Source organism: Zingiber officinale, chromosome 9A (genome assembly GCF_018446385.1).
Source record: "Zingiber officinale cultivar Zhangliang chromosome 9A, Zo_v1.1, whole genome shotgun sequence".
NCBI lineage: Eukaryota > Viridiplantae > Streptophyta > Magnoliopsida > Zingiberales > Zingiberaceae > Zingiber > Zingiber officinale.
The window spans coordinates 125,602,716-125,619,019 of record NC_056002.1 but is presented as its reverse complement, the minus strand read 5'-3'; the positions used below and the strand labels follow the sequence as shown (position 1 = coordinate 125,619,019).

General features: G+C 35.5%; 1 protein-coding gene across 1 annotated transcript in view; it reads right to left on the bottom strand.

Annotated features, from left to right (window-relative positions):
* LOC122021480 (DNA mismatch repair protein MSH4) overlaps positions 1-15,422 on the bottom strand; it is an 87,630-nt gene extending 72,208 nt beyond the window's left edge. Inside the window, exons 1-7 of the mRNA XM_042579602.1 lie at positions 15,282-15,422; positions 11,796-11,999; positions 11,697-11,732; positions 11,513-11,625; positions 11,186-11,231; positions 3,311-3,357; positions 3,072-3,179 (exon numbers count right to left, since the gene is read on the bottom strand). Of these exons, the coding sequence (XP_042435536.1) occupies positions 3,072-3,179; positions 3,311-3,357; positions 11,186-11,231; positions 11,513-11,625; positions 11,697-11,732; positions 11,796-11,999; positions 15,282-15,347 (620 nt within the window). The 5' untranslated portion in view covers positions 15,348-15,422. The remainder of the gene's footprint in view (positions 1-3,071; positions 3,180-3,310; positions 3,358-11,185; positions 11,232-11,512; positions 11,626-11,696; positions 11,733-11,795; positions 12,000-15,281) is intronic.
* Between the last annotated feature and the right edge of the window lie 882 nt (positions 15,423-16,304).

Sequence of the window (16,304 nt, the reverse complement as noted above, 5' to 3'; positions counted from 1 at the left end):
CCTTTTCAACTAATAGGATGCAAGCTCAGAACAAAGACAGACAAATTTTAGTGCTAACACCTGGATTAAAATATCATGTTGTCACCCGACATGACCATGACTAGAATTTACTATTCCAATTGATGTTGGAACTAGTGAATCTTGGTAGACAACTTAAGAGAAATCAACAAGAAAAGAGGAGGATACACCTTTGTAAAGGAAAAGGAAGAAGAGGTGGTCACAACTGACATTGGAGAAGAGAAGAGGACGAAATCATCAAGTGTAGAAGGGTAGCTTCACGTGCACAGGAAATGGACAACTCAAATGTGTAGGGATACCTTCCTTTTTGGTACTATCCAAGCCTAAATCTGATTAAATACTCATTTACTAAACTTGATCAAGTATCCACTTAGGTGGAAAACAAATGCACTCGTGTGTAACTAACTACAAATAAGTCAAGTATGCATGGAGAATGTTAAATAAATTTGCTTGACCTGACCTGTACATGAATCAAGTACTTGATCCTAACTTAAAGAGTTAAAGTACCCAAGCACCAACCCTACCAACCTGTAGGAAAGATGGTAGGGCAAGTCAGGGCATACATTTTTGAGTGCAAGTGGGGCGGGTGAGTATATTATTAGTTATAGGTATTCCAGGTAGTAATAAGTTGAATAAGTCATATAACTCATGAATAGTATGTAACATGGTATAAAATACTATGTCGTGCTGATTGGCATGAGTAAAATTTTCTATTCTACCTACCGACGAGCACTGACACAAGTTCGGTGGCACAAGACCACCACGACCTCACGGTGTCACAAGGAAGCCATAACCTCACAACGTCCTCTATGTTTTTTATTCTTTTAGACAGTTAATTCAAATTCCTTTCTCTCTCTTAATTTGTTTTCCTTCCTTGATTTGTTAATTTTGTTTCGTCCTCCATCATTAATTCAACCCCCCCCCCCCCCTCCCAAACCCAATCCATACATGAAGGTAAATAGAGAGGAAGGAAATTTTTTACCTCTTAACGATGGGTTTTTTTTGTTTCCCAAAATCTATCCACGAGACAAATAGAGTAAAATAAACCTCTTTAAGATAGAGAGAATAGTTTGTTACAAAAAATTAAAAATATATACATAAAAAATAATTTCTAACCTTATAAGATACTACTATGAGTCAAATTATTACATAAACAAATTTGGTTTAATTTTAAATTGATCAAAATAAATTCAAATTAAATCTAATTTAAACCTATTTGATATTGTCATCTCTATTTGGTGGACTTTAGGTAATCCTCAATTGACTTTTACTCAATATGTATTAAGCATTTCATGAGATAATATATAACTCAACATTCAACATCTCAAATATAACTCAATAGTAAGCATTTATACAAAACAAATATTAATAAAAATATTTTTAATTAATATTTTTATATTTAATCAAATATCAAAATTGTATCGGCACAGCTTGAAAGTACCAAAATCGTATCATTCCAGTCATAAATCGAAACTTCGACATGACTCAAAATTTTAAAGCTTGGTCTATAATACTAAAAAATTATTATGAAACTTTACTAGTTATAATAAGTACTCAATTAATACACAGTTAATATTAGTTAATTTGCTATTTATAAATATTTTATACTTTATAGCCAATTAATAAATTGTTATAGTTAAGTTTAAGTATATGTATTAATTAACATTAAGTTAGCATTAAATATCAAAAATTATAGTATATACTTGAATAATAAAATTATATACTTTATAGTCAATTGCCTATTATCTACATACTTTATAGTTAAATTTAGCTATTTAATTAATTAGGTTTAATTGAAATAGGTTTATAGATTAATTGTAACTAAAACATAGCATGCATTTTGCTTTGTAATATTTCTTAGAAACAATATTCTACCGGATTGTCATGCAATAAAGGAAGTGTATAATTTGCAATTTGGATGGTCATTGATGTGGTGATAAGGGGAGCCCACCAAGTGCGGGTCAAAGATGGGGATAGCAGCCGATATGGAAGTCAAAGTCAAGGCCAGCGTGGAGGTTAAAGTCAAGACGATCAATGCCAGAACCAACGGACTCACCAAAAGTGGCTCGAAGGGGGTCGACTTCAACGATCAGGCTTGAAAGGTCCGATCGGCCAAGAAGCTCATCGAAGTAGATTGCTCGTCCGGACGGGTAATATAGAAGGAACATCATATGGTGCACAACTGACCAAGCGAGTACCAGGCCAACCGGATGACGGATCTCATGTCCGATCGGGTTAGAGACAGTCGATCGGACCAAACCACAACGAAGAAGAACGGCTAAGGTCGATCGGGCGGGATCCCCGGCCGAGTGGCTCCCCCGCTCAGCCAATAGTGGGACCCCTCCCATATCCCTCAATATCTCTTTGGGAGGTAATGTTACTGACAAAAGGGCATGGTCAACAAGCAAATCGTACAACGAAAGCTTCTACGGTCATGTCAGGGATTTACAAATAATACGAAGAAAGCTTCTACGGTCATATCAGGGATTTGCATGCCCTGTTAAGGTATGGTGTTAAAGATACTTTTCTGACATGTCCTTCCATAGGACGGTTGGAAAAACGTACCCGCGCCTTGAGGGGCGTGCACGTCGCCTACTGAAACAATATATAAAGGGGGTCCATGCACCAGCAAAGGTATGTGTTATCTACTATTCACACTTGTGCTTTCACTGTTGTTGCTCTACTTTCTTCTACTATTCCGGTGACTGACTTGAGCGTCGGAGGGTCAACGTTGGGACCCCTTCCCTAGCCCGGTACTGACGTTACTTGTATTGCAGAGCGGAGCAGAGTCTACACAGTCAACCAAGAAGTCATATCCCCAGCCAACCTTCTTCACGATTTTCAAACAGGATTAGTCATGATTTCTTATTCAGATTCCAGAATCAATGAATCCATTGTTATTAAACTATGATTAAAACAAAATGAATATAGCTTATCAAATTATGATTATTTAACATGAATTTACTTTACCAATTCCAAGAAAGTAATGCTTAAAATGTTTCTTGTCAGAGAAAATTTTTAACTGGTTGCCAAAGAAAGGGATTGTTGTATACCCGCCGATGGTTTTCGTTGTTTTCAGCAACTGAAATAGGCTTCTCTTCTTGTTGCCGGTGCTCCACGACTCAGAATGCAATGAATCAATAATTTCCAAATTCTGAACACTGTTAAGCATGGTGCATAGGCAAGCTTAAGAATAGCTCTCGTTGCAAAGATAATAAACAAATCAATTTTGTTTGTATTTCTAGTTTTATGGTTACTAGAAACAACAAAAATATCATTTAGAAAAGAGCACCTGGTAGCATCAATATTCAAGTGATCAAAGGACCCATTGAAAGTAACCTGGGAAAAGTAAGATCAATAGATATATTACTGTTAACAATATATATCCTAACATATATTTAAAAGATAAGTATTAAAAAATTTGCCACAGACACAGTTTAAAACTATGGACTGCAAGACAATTCCATGACAAAAAGTACAGTCCCATGACATAGAAGTTACCAAAGTTTAAAGTTTTGGTCTTTGTTAAAAATGATATGTTTCTTATTGTTCTATGCTGACACTTGGCATGCTTCACAGCATGTCAAGATCCATTCACATGATTCACATAAGTTTCAATTCCATAATCTTCTTCTACTTAGTCAGTTTACCATCAAATTGATATCTATAGCAATTATAAACTCCAATGAAATAGAACTTTGAAGCAATAATTTAAAATAATATAATAATCATACATAAATATCCCAACTAACCATTAAGAGTAGGACTTGTAATGGCACAGCTGAAACTGGAGCTGGAACAAGTATAGTGCAAGACGTGAATATAACTCAGTTTCTTGACTCCAGTTCTTGTTGTTAGTATTTCTCTCCTCTTTCTTTTTGCTAATCGCCTAATCCACTAGCTGATGATTCTCATCTTCCACTTTACTATGCTTTTATAGTATTTCTCCTCATGATCAGCCAATGAAATCAAAGAGTAAGACACAAGGAATTTTCATCTCAGCTAGTCGGGATGGTACCAAACAGACAAGCTTTATCTTGGTCAGCACCACCGAAACTGTGTTGGTACAAGCAGGACTATAATATTTACCCGTGAAGACACAACATTAATATCAAAAGAATGGTTTAGGTAAATACAAGATTTAGTAATTAAAGCCCCGTGTCCTTGGATCTGAGATCCAAAACACAAAAAATTGTACAAGACCAAGTTTGATCTAGTTATTTAACACAGTTATGATAACATGATCAAATAATGACTGCCAAGTTTAAATTTCGACCCAAGAAAGAGTTTTAGTGGCCTGCAGGAATGAGAAATTTCAGTCATGTGTCGAAGTGCTAACACATGATGATGAGGAGGAGGAGAGAGGCAGCTAAGTGCTTAAAATAGCTATTCGGAAGTTGTTTCTTCAATCAACTAAAGATGTTCGAGAACTCAGCCCTTGTAAAGCTATTTTTTAGTTCAAAATATCTGATGAACTCATGCAATCCTAAGGGGATTGTTTGTGAGCTGAAGATACCCCTTTTTTAATAATCTAGGTGTTCAGGCTTCGCACAACTAAACTGGAGATAGGTGACCTTCTCCCCTAGTTTGCCTATCGGGTAAATTTGGAGCAAAGCTTATGTACACACTCAGAGGCCGACCTCTAAAATATTCATCCATATTTAGGTTTCGAATTCTAGTCCTCTTATTTGTTATTTGTTTGTTGAGTGTTTTACCAATGCACCACACTCGTGGAGGCTAAAGTATGAAGAAAATCCTTATTGTATAAAAAATATGATTACCCTCACCCCAAGCGCCCCTCACAGTTTGTTCCCAGGTTATATGAAGGAAGGTAAATCACGAGGACAACTTATAGCCGACGACCTCCAAGTGACTAAGGGGTGAGAGGAGTTTTTCCTCGAGGGCATGTGCTCGTCGAGAATTGATCTGTGTCCTATTGTAGCAAATCCACCACCTTCTAGTCATTCTGACTAGTTGTATTTCAAGTTGTATTTCAATTTGTCTGATCTTAAATTCAGAGTCATTGTGATTCTTGCAAAGTTATATTGAGTCATTGTAAATCATGAAGTTCCTTCCCAGTAGACTGATTGAGATGTTCACACATTGTGTAGAACAATTCTGACTTGAAAAGTGGTTCTAAATCCTCTCTCACATAAAAATTCATATACACTTTACTCCTATAATCTTCTTCCACTTAGTTTATTAACTTGTAAAAATAGCACTGTAACAAAAATAAATTAAATTAGAATTTGGAGACAAAAGCTAAAAAATAAAAAAATACTGTGGTGTGTCCAATGTCAACACAGCAATTCTTATCGGAACAATAGGCACGAACAATGTCGAGATCCAACAATTATCGAATTGGTATATTTTGATTGTACCATTCAGCACGATACGATTTCAAACCATAGACTCAATCGAACTTCATGTCACTAGTTTATAGGTCAAAGTAATGGATTAATCCATTAAACCACATTTACTTAAATATTTAAACATACACATGCAAAAACATGAACTATAGTATATATACAAAATATAAAATATTCTAAATTAATATATAACATATTTGTATATCAATAATTATATCATGTATAAGTATAATATATCATTTAGAGTAAATATAGAAAATATAAAAATTATATATATATATATATATATATATATATATATGAAAAAAAAACTCATTGGATTTTTACAAGGGTTAAACCTAATGGGTTGTCGAATCCCTTTTTTAACTTCCAATTCAGGAAGTGGAATGGTTGACATTCCAACACACGAGTCGATTAGTCAAATTGGCATGTAGGGTTCCAACACCAAATCAAGCTCCAAATCAAATAGATTTTGTATGGTTGCACCAACACAGAGGCCTTTGATGCCTCCCATAGACAACGCATGTTATCCTCATTAGGTTACAAGATCCCACGAGGCTCTAGTGCCTCTTGTAAATCCTGAAGCACTTAAGGTTCTAGTGTCTTCCTGATCGATGGCTATTGGATTACATCCTCCGACTATTTTGTCACCTCCCCTCTTCGCTTTTCTCCTTTCCTATGCCTTGTCATCGTTGTGGCACACAGGCAATAAATCTTCTCTTGTTAAGAAAGCATCGTAAGGATCACTTGCAGTTGAGATCAACATATGAATACGTCTCTCCTTGTCCCCAATGCAAAAAATGTTAGATTTCTTAACATCTTCAGTACCTCTAACCATTGATCTTTAGACCATTTTAGCTCTATAATGACCACCACTAGGAAGGTTCACAGGAAGAATTATACTATGTATTAATGTGTCTAGTTTAATTAGAATACCTCACCGCCAAGGTTGCTAAGATTCCCAACTTACTTAGAGCTTCACAGGCGGAGCAGATTAAAATAAGTTGCTTGCCCACCCTTTGATTGTAGTCACATGAGCATATATGTTCATATACTCACCTATATTAGCCAATTTCATACCATACTAATGATCTCAGAGATAACTTTTCGATGACATAGAATATATAAGTTATGTAGGATCCCTTTGGGGCTTGGTGCAATGGTAAACGGATGGATGAGTTTCCCAAGCAACAAGGGTTTGATTCCCACGCAGTGCAAATAAATGTATGTGGCGCTCAAACCTCTCATAGTGCTAGGCCATCCCTATAGCCCATCTGTGCTTCCCAGATTTATCCAATGATCGGTGGGAAACTTCTGTGGGGCTGACATGACCACCTCAGGTGAATGAAGGGTAGAAATACCTAGACACTTGGGCTTAGAATGCTCACTAACTCCCACCATTATATTCTTCAAACAATCTCTCTAATTGGAGCCTATCAAGACTAAGATTTGAGAAGGCACCTTGATTCCAACCCCTACTAAAGAGTAAGGGCGTCTGTTAGTTTTATAGCACCATCAGACCCCTCAGTACATATATTCTATTTAGCCACTTATTTACAATTTAGTGAATCTCGTGGTGACTCAAGATATCATTGGCCGAATCACAAAGGTCTTCCTGGAGAATAAGACAAGCCTAAATATACCCTCTGTAGAAAGTTTAGACATATCAAGAACGTCTGTTACTCTCCTTATGGTTTCCACAAGGCCATCCTCTACACATCATATCCATATGAAACAATTAACTATAACCACATAGGACAGTTAAGTTCCTCTCATTCCTTATGAGTCTATATCCACTATCATAAATCCTATTGAGATTATACTCATCTCCTTCGACTAAAAGCTAAGATAGGTGTCTCCGGTCCATCAAATATTATATTAGCTTATAAAAATACGTTTGCTGTATGTAAGACATTTAACTCGACCTTCTGCATGGATCTTTGACACAAACACCTTTGAATATGTCTAGTAGTATCCACTTATTTTTCTACTCTAACATTACTTAGTTCACCCACTAATGTCATGTCACCAATGGTTCTTTTTCATAAAAAGGCATGCCAATTGGTAAACTTATATTTACTGATAGCTTTGTCCTTATTAAGGATTTATGACATTGAAAAATGATTAGTGTTGCACATTAGTCTAAGCATGGACTAAGATATTGAGCCATGCTGAACAGGGAAGTACCAATGGAACTCCTATTTCACCCATGTCATAGAAATATCACTCATCTTATCTAAGGCTAGGCAATACTAATCGTAATTTTAGTCAACACAGACAGAGATAACAATCTAATAGGTTTATCAGTCACAAAAGGGAAGATGAGAGAAAGAAGGATTATAAATTGGGATAAAATCAAGAATGAAACGCATACTAATCACAAGATAAAGAATCGAGGAGGCGAATGGTGGAGGGAGATGCTCAATAAAACTGTGAAAAAGGAATCTAGCAACATCTGTCACAAAAAGGAGTGGTAAGGTTGTCAGAAGGGGTTTCTTCTCATTGTGATCGAGGTCATCTTCAAATCATAGGGTAGTCAAATGTGATTCTCCTACAAATAAATGAACTACTTTTGGTTATTTTATCATCTTAGGAGGTGATCTTGTTTCTTAGAAGAGCATAAAAAAAAATTGTAACAAGATCAAGTACAGAAGCAGAATAAAGTAGTTAAATATTAATGGCTAAGCTCGAATATGTTCCTTTAGAGCCAATGAAGGTGCATTGTGACAATCAAACCGCTATGCATATAGCATCGGCACTCTATTTCATAAGGACAAAACACAAAATTGATTATCAACTTGTAAAGACCAATGATTTATCTATAGCTAGAAGGGGCCATCTAGGGGACCACACATATGCCTCTTGATCAATTGGCCAAAATTTGCACTCGGTAGACTTCATTCTCTCACATAACATTATATCCTTGAATGTTGTAACTTTGTTACTGCACTGAACCGGATTTTCCATTGTAGTAGTTTGATATTTTCTCATTTTTTTTTATAACTAAAAGTGGTATATGATGTATCTAAAATGTACAAACTGAGGTTTTTGGGTCTATTTATGTCCATGTATGTGCACGCTCCAAAATATCCTCTCCACGTCTAACTGTCTCTCTCTAAAAAAATTTATGGTTTCGAGCCCTCCATATATAATGTATCAATGATGACAAGGCCAAATGACGAACCTTTGTCACCACCCTACTCCCACGGTAATGCTGCCCAAAGACACAGATCGTCCTCCGATAGATGAACATCTTTAGACGCATATAAATTCAGACTCGAATCCTCCTCCATAACTTGCAATAAGGGGGCACTAAAAGAAAAGATGCTCATGTTTCTCTAACACCACTGTCTATCCACATAATAATCCCGTCGATCTCTAGTGAGAAGCCTCCGCTATGAATGTAGAACTTCCATACTATCCTGGCCCATAACACCCTAGGACTAGGGCGTCTGAAGAAGTACGCCCAAGCTACTCCTCCCTCATGTGCAAACCACTCTGTCAGTCAATGTCTAGCAGATCCTGTATATGCAGCAAGTGCTTGATCAATGGGGAATCTAAATAAGATAGCTAGGAGAACTAGGTTTCATGCTCGCAAGTCTCTGAATCTCATGCCTCCCTTATCTTTCGATCTATACATATCCGCCCATGGCACCGGAGGGTGCTTAGACGTCCACATAAAAGACCAGCAAATGATGCAGATGTGATCAATAATACCTAAGATAACGACATAACGAAAAGTCAGAAGTACTCGACGCCCTAAAGTACTTAAGTGATAAGTTGCGCCTTGGCTGCATAGGACAATGCCTTCTGTGGTCAGGCATTGATCCATCGAATCAAAGAGTCTGTTAGCGGGTTGTCGTTAGAAATCCGTAGACTCTATGTAGCTAATGGAATGCAAGGTACCTGAAGGGCATAGTGCCTTCCCGGAAACTTGTGATGGAAGAAGCCTATTTTGTCGTATCATCAACTCCGACGAGGTAAATATTGGACTTCAATAGTAGAGCCAAATTCTTGTAAAGATCAATGTGCAAGTTGTATCACCATGGCTGAAGAGAAGGAGATCATCTACCTAAGCTAGGTGGCCAGTCTGAGATGTCACACTGTGGATGGAAGCCGAAATCTAGCCGAATTATACTTCACTGCAATTGCCTCCCAAATATCTCTATGCAAATCCCAAAGAGGTAAGGTGATAGAGGATCCCCTGTCGCAGTCCTCTAGCTTCTTGAAAATCACCAAAAGTCCCTCCATTAATAAAGGGCCAGTTTGATATTTTCTCTACAAGCTCTAGAATTGGTCCATTGTCGACGTAGATTGTTTTTAGGGAACCACAATAAAGTTAAGGTCTTGTGCAATAAACTGTGGGTGTGTGGCGTTGAGATTGCCAAAACGAAATAAAATAAAAGAGCTCTTGAATGAATCTTTACTATACCATGAGGGCTGATGTATTTATATGAGAATCTAGTTGTAAGGTCAATGTTGTTTGAGAGGGTGGCAAATGGTGTGATTGCTCAAGAAGCAGGTAGAGGAGGTATGCACAGATGATGGTGATGGTAGTGGGATATGGTAGACATTAGAGAAGACGAAAAAGATAAGTGTACTAGGAGAAATATTGTAGTGGAGGAAGACATCGATGAAGCATGCAAGGTAGATTCAAGATTCGCAAATAAGTCTAGCATTGATGCCACTAGACATAGAATAAGAAAGAGCTTATGCCTTAATCGACAATCTCAAAAGAGACTTGGCACTAGTGCCTCAATCGGCAATTTTGCAAGAGAAATGAGGATCTCTAAAACACAAAATTATTGTAGATTTGATGATAAAAAAATGAGAGGTATCATTATTGCACTTACAATAGCTCGATCAACACATACAAAGTAGACTAAAGTAGAAACAATGAAATTAGACTAAAGTACTATGTAGCATGGATACTCCGATTTTTTTTTTGAAGTATCAGACACAGATACGACACGGATATGGATACACAAATACACGTATCGGATATGGCCAAAAACGTGTGGTTGACTTTCTAGAGGTTTGACCATGCGGATACATTTTTTCCGAACACGTTTGGGGTAAAATTGCAAATATTTAAAATTTTTAGGGGTTAATTGAAAATTTTTTAAATTTTCTAGGACTAATTGGAAAATAATTAATAAAAATTAATTGAGCTATGGGTTTTTAAACCCTAAACGCTAATCCTTTTATGCTCGCCTTTCGCCGACACCTCTCGCCATGTAAGTCCTAAATTATTGTTCCTTATTTCTGCTCTACTCCTCTAAAGTGCTTAAACCCTAATCATTTTGTTAAAAAGATTTGATTTAGAAATTTAAATATAATCCTTTTCCATCTCTATAATTTTTAATTTTCAATACTATATATGATTATCGTATCCTAGCCGTATCATATCTTATATTTTCAAAATTTGTCATATTGCCATATCCGTATCGTATTCGATACGATACCCGTATCAGTATCCATGAAACATAGCTAAAGTAGAAACAATGAAATTATTCTTGAATACAACCAATATAAAATTGTAGACTATACTCGATTATATGGATTATATATTGATTGATTTGTTTTTAAAGGGTCTATTTTATTGCATCAATATTCATGGTAAAGAATGATCATGCGGAAGCACATTAATCAAACTGGAGGGAGGCATAAAACTGACAAGACCATCAATCACATTTATCTTTACAGAATGTATCAGAAAGTCGATACTGTAAGATTCTAACCTCTTAAATTCTATTCATCAGTCATCAAGTAGTTACCAAAAAAGAACGAGGGTGTACCAGTAATGAGTGGTTTACAACTATTACACCTTGCTCAGCTTCAATCCTGTGATAATAAAGTCAGGTAATTGTGTAGGCTCTTAGCAAAACTTCACATGAAAAAATTAAAATCCAACCAAATGAACTATAATTAATAGCGCAAAAAAAGAACAATCTAGTAACATTTTGACACTTTAAAAATGACTGATATTTTATTTAAGAGGATAAGTAAAAAAAAATGTACAAGAAAGAAAAAGACCCATTTCATAATTTAGTATATTAAAATCATTTTCTAGAAGAAACTAAGCATATATCAAATAAAAGCAAGTAAACAGCAAGAAAACGTACCACTTTATGGTAGCAGCTGCAGCAGCTAGGCATAGATAATATTGTTTATGGTAGCTTCCTAAACCCAGAGCAGATGGCTCCTTCGCTGCCAATCTTTTAACAAGCACAGCTCCCTTCAAAAATCAGACAGCAATACTATAAGCACACAAGCAAATTACAATGTCCAAGAAAAACAATGTATCACCTTAGTATCATCAAAACAACAGCGAGGCAGTGTGACCTGCAGCATGTAGAATGTCATGAATATGGCATATTCAAGATGAAATTAATTCAAAATTACCACCTTTTTGTTCGATGTATAATGTTTATCTACAAATTCTAGGACTCCAACCATACCATCTGCTGCCAGTTTGGTTGGTGGTACAATTATGACCATCGGATCATAAAAATGAAGAAGTGTATTAGTATTCTGGTATGAACAACTCGTTTCAATGTACTGAGAAAGATGTAAGGAGGCTGATCTCAAGTCAAAAGCTGCCACGCCAACCTACAAAAGAGGTTTAATTTTTAAACAAACAATAACAAATTCTTAATGACCACTAACATTGGGAAAAAAACTTACAGAACTTCTAATTCTAAAATTTTAAAAGAAATTTCAAAATTACTTCCCAATTTTTGAAGTGTGCCACATCAAGGAAACAATAACCTTATGGAAAAAGTAATCAATAACTAATACTTGGTTTCCTTGAGTTCAAGAAAAGTGAATGTTTTATGCATAACATTTGGATAAAATCAAGAGAAGTATGAGGAAATTAACAAAAAGTTAGATGGAACTTATTTATAAGATGTACAGCCATTATGAACAAACAAACAAGATAAAAACATAATTTTTTAAATAACTTGACAATATACACAAGCAAGTAGAAACAAGAAAGCTAAGATTTGACATAGACATGTAAATAGTGGTATGTCAAAGAGTCATATTCAGACAAAGCACACCACGCTTCATCACAGGTCATGTGAGGTCACAATCTCTCACCTAACTCGAGCTTGGTTGATCCATACCCATATCGACTTGGGCTAAAGCCCACTAAATCAGAAATTAATAAAAATAATGATAAAAATATCAAAAACATAAAAAAAAAAATTTTAAAAAAATAGAAAGAAAAAAAATAAGGGAAAAATTATAGAAAAGAAAATTAGATTTTTTTAAATTTTAGGGAAAATTTTGGAATTTTTCTAATTTTTTTAGCCAATTTGGTAACTTTAGGCAAAATTGACCAAAATACTCCAAACTAGCCTATGTATTTAAAATAGAGGTTACTTAGGCCTTTTTTCTCTATTTTTACATGTTAATTGCCTCTACCCCAACTTTGACTTGGCACATAGGTCGAGCTCCTACTACTCGGCCCAACATAGAGTCCAAGCAAGCCTGACCCGGCAAAACCCAATTTTTGGTTAGTGGCATCAAGCATAGCAGAGATTGTGCTGGGTAGGGCCAAGTACCAGGTGGTCAAACCTATTTCACACCTCTACCCAATGCCTTAGTTTGATCTCTACATGAACATTGTGTTAACTAAAATAGAATAAGTTTGTGGCAGAAAAATGGTCATAATATCCTTTAACTAAAAAACCAACTCATGGAGTATTATACATATAGCAATATTTTTCTAAACAAACATTAGCAATTTGTATAAGCAAGCAGCACAAACCAGCAATCAAATAGATGTGTTAAAAATGGCATAAAGATGGACAAATTGCACAGAAATGGTTAGGATTTTAATGATTTTTTGTGTGAGACAGAAATGAGTAGACAACAATAGATAAACCTAAGTAACCAAACTCTAACATCATTTTCCAAACATAATAGGCAAATAAATAGTTAAACCCCACTCTAAGTAGCTAATATTTATAATTCTACAAATGACAGTGGGAGGTTCATGGTGGATACATAATTGAGTCAGCTTTCCTTTAATACATTAAATATTTTAGAAGTGAATGCAGCCACAATATAACTTCCAGAAGAAATATACTAACAGAGACAATAAAATATCAGATCCATTACTCAGTCATCAATCTTGACATATGCAATCTTAAAATAATCTCAGATACAGAATGACAACTCAAATTTGGGAACCATAGAAGAACTCATGAAAGTTCACTCAACTCTCAAACATCAATGGTTTTAGATAGAAGTTCAACTTTCACCAGCCCAAGCAAATCAATGAATAGATCACCTAGTATGGCTATCTTTCTTTGCTATGCACTATACCTCAATTACGATTCCTCTAAAACTAAGAGACACTACAAAGTATCCCATAAAATGTTCGTCCAATTCTCAGCTTTGTTATGGTGTTTGGATTCCCTCGAGTCTCTGATGCACATTCAAAACCAGGGGTACAAATGAAAAACAGAATGATTATACAAATTGATTCGTCCATTTCTCAGATCTATTATGGTGTTTGGATTCCCTCGAGTCTCTGATGCACATTCAAAATCAGGGGTACAAATGAAAAACAGAATGATTATACAAATTGATTTGGAGATAACAGAAGATAAAATGATATTTCATTATTTTGTTCTTAATTCCATAGGTCCCAGAGTAAGAACCTAGATTCAATTGTACTATATAATTAGTTAAGTGTTGTTTCTTGATGCTAGAAAATAAAAATGGGGGGAAATCAAGATACACCAAAATCTGCCAATCCTAGTCTTACAACATCTAAGAAACAACCAATGACTTAGAAAATCTCCACAAACTCTGTCTAAGCTTTACATTGCTTGAAAAAGAAAAAAACAAGAAGAAAGAGAAACATAGCATCAACTTTTATACTTATTTATTATATTTCTCTGCACACAAGAGAGTCCAAAAGAGAAGTTGCAATTAATTGTATCCAAACATAAATGTGAATGAAGAATATGATTTGATCTTGTGCTTAAATTACTTAAAGGAGGAACAAACAATAATGCTGAAGAAAAATGACTGAAGTTTTCTTTGGACATCAATCTAAGTTCAACATAAATAAACAAGACAGAATTGCATATCATTTTTCAGGTTTCTTTCTTAATGATTGCTTCATAGGAAAATGTATGATATGAGAACATGTGGTAGCTCCCTGGCGAGGCTTAATCCTGATGCCCATTACTTATGAAAGTAGTTATAACATCACGTTCTCCAAAATGACAATTTGCACACATGCTCAAAATGCCAGGGATGGATAGATCATTCACAAATGGAAAGCATGCATGTGTTATTCTCTAATGGCAACCGTGATCAACAAAGGACCGATTCCTAAACAGAGGAGGGCATCATATATTTTCGTACCCTGACATGAGCTTCATGTGAATTCATGATATCCTCTCCAAGGTATTCTTTCTCACAGTTGTACTCATTGGTGGAAGATGTCTTAAAAGCAGAAGCACAGATCGCATCAGATCACGGAAAAAGACCCGACCATGTTTCTTAAAAAATAATGATAATAATAAAATAAAATAGAAACCTAAAATGACAGCAACCAAGTTTTAGACTGCCTCCGGGAATCTATGAACCTAAGGCCAACCTTCTATTTAGTACAACAAAAACCCTAGAAAAAATTTAGAACGCATAGATCGCATAAACTCGAACTGATTTGATTTTCTTCACTCAAAACCTCTCGAAATAATCGAAGAAGAACAGACGAAGAAGAGGACATAGCGACTCACTGAACGTTCAGTTACAGATTCCAAAATGCAGGCAACAACAAGGGAAGTACCGACATAATGATGTCTGCTACGAATGAGAGAGATCAGGAACTAGAGGAAAGACGAGAAGAGATAGGTCGAGGAATACCTCCTTTGCTCGATTCTCGATCAGCCCCAACACGAAGCTTGATCGCTCCCCTCCGTCCTTGTCCATGCCCTCCAAAAGTATATCACCAGGCGCTGTTAGCGGGGTATTTATAGGAGCGTCGACGCCCAAATGAGAAGCAGAAGACGAAGATTTGAATTTAGTCCAGTCGGGCTGAGTCCCTGGTTATAAGCAATCTTAATTCAAACGAAAAACAAAAAAAGAATCATAAATTTTATTATGGAATAAGAGAGCTGCCCCTCATATAAACTCTAATTCGATATTTGTCCTTCAAAATTTCTTAGTTTGACCCCAAGCGATGCTAAGTAGCTGAATTATTTTATTTCCTGTAATTATTTGAGTGCATTATCTATTCACCCCCCTTTTATTAGAAAGGTGAGGGATTAAATATCATTCTAGATTGATTGATGTTTCTATTCTACTTCTTTATTAATTATGAAAATTGGACTTTGATTTATTAATTATGAAAATTGGACTTCGATATTAAAATATGGATCTTTGAATGGCTCTTAAAGACTTTAGTAGTTGATTGATATACATTTTACATTCTTCAGTTTCTTAATTTATGTATCTTAAGTCTTGGATTTTAATTGTGAGATCTAGATTAATTATTAATAGTTTACAGTAAACTTTATCTCGGTCCCAATATTTAGTATGATTGTCTCTAATAATTTCTAGTTTATCTAATCTAGAAATGAGGGAGTCTAAATCTAATTTATGGGTATTTCTTATTTGAAGCAACTGTTTTGAGAGTACTAAATTAGGTGGAATCCCGGTGTCATCAAAATCAGATATAGGGCTTGACCGGGCAAGTAAGGTTAGTTTTCCTAATCTTGATAGTCAGAAAGAGCTATGGCACAAGTTTGGCTAATACTAGATTATGTTGGCTTACTTGCCTAATTACAGGTATTTTTAGGAGAATATTGACAAGATAAACTATTATCCATAGTACCAAGTGACATAATTTCTAGTTATGGTTTGGTGGTTAAAGAATAGACAATAGAT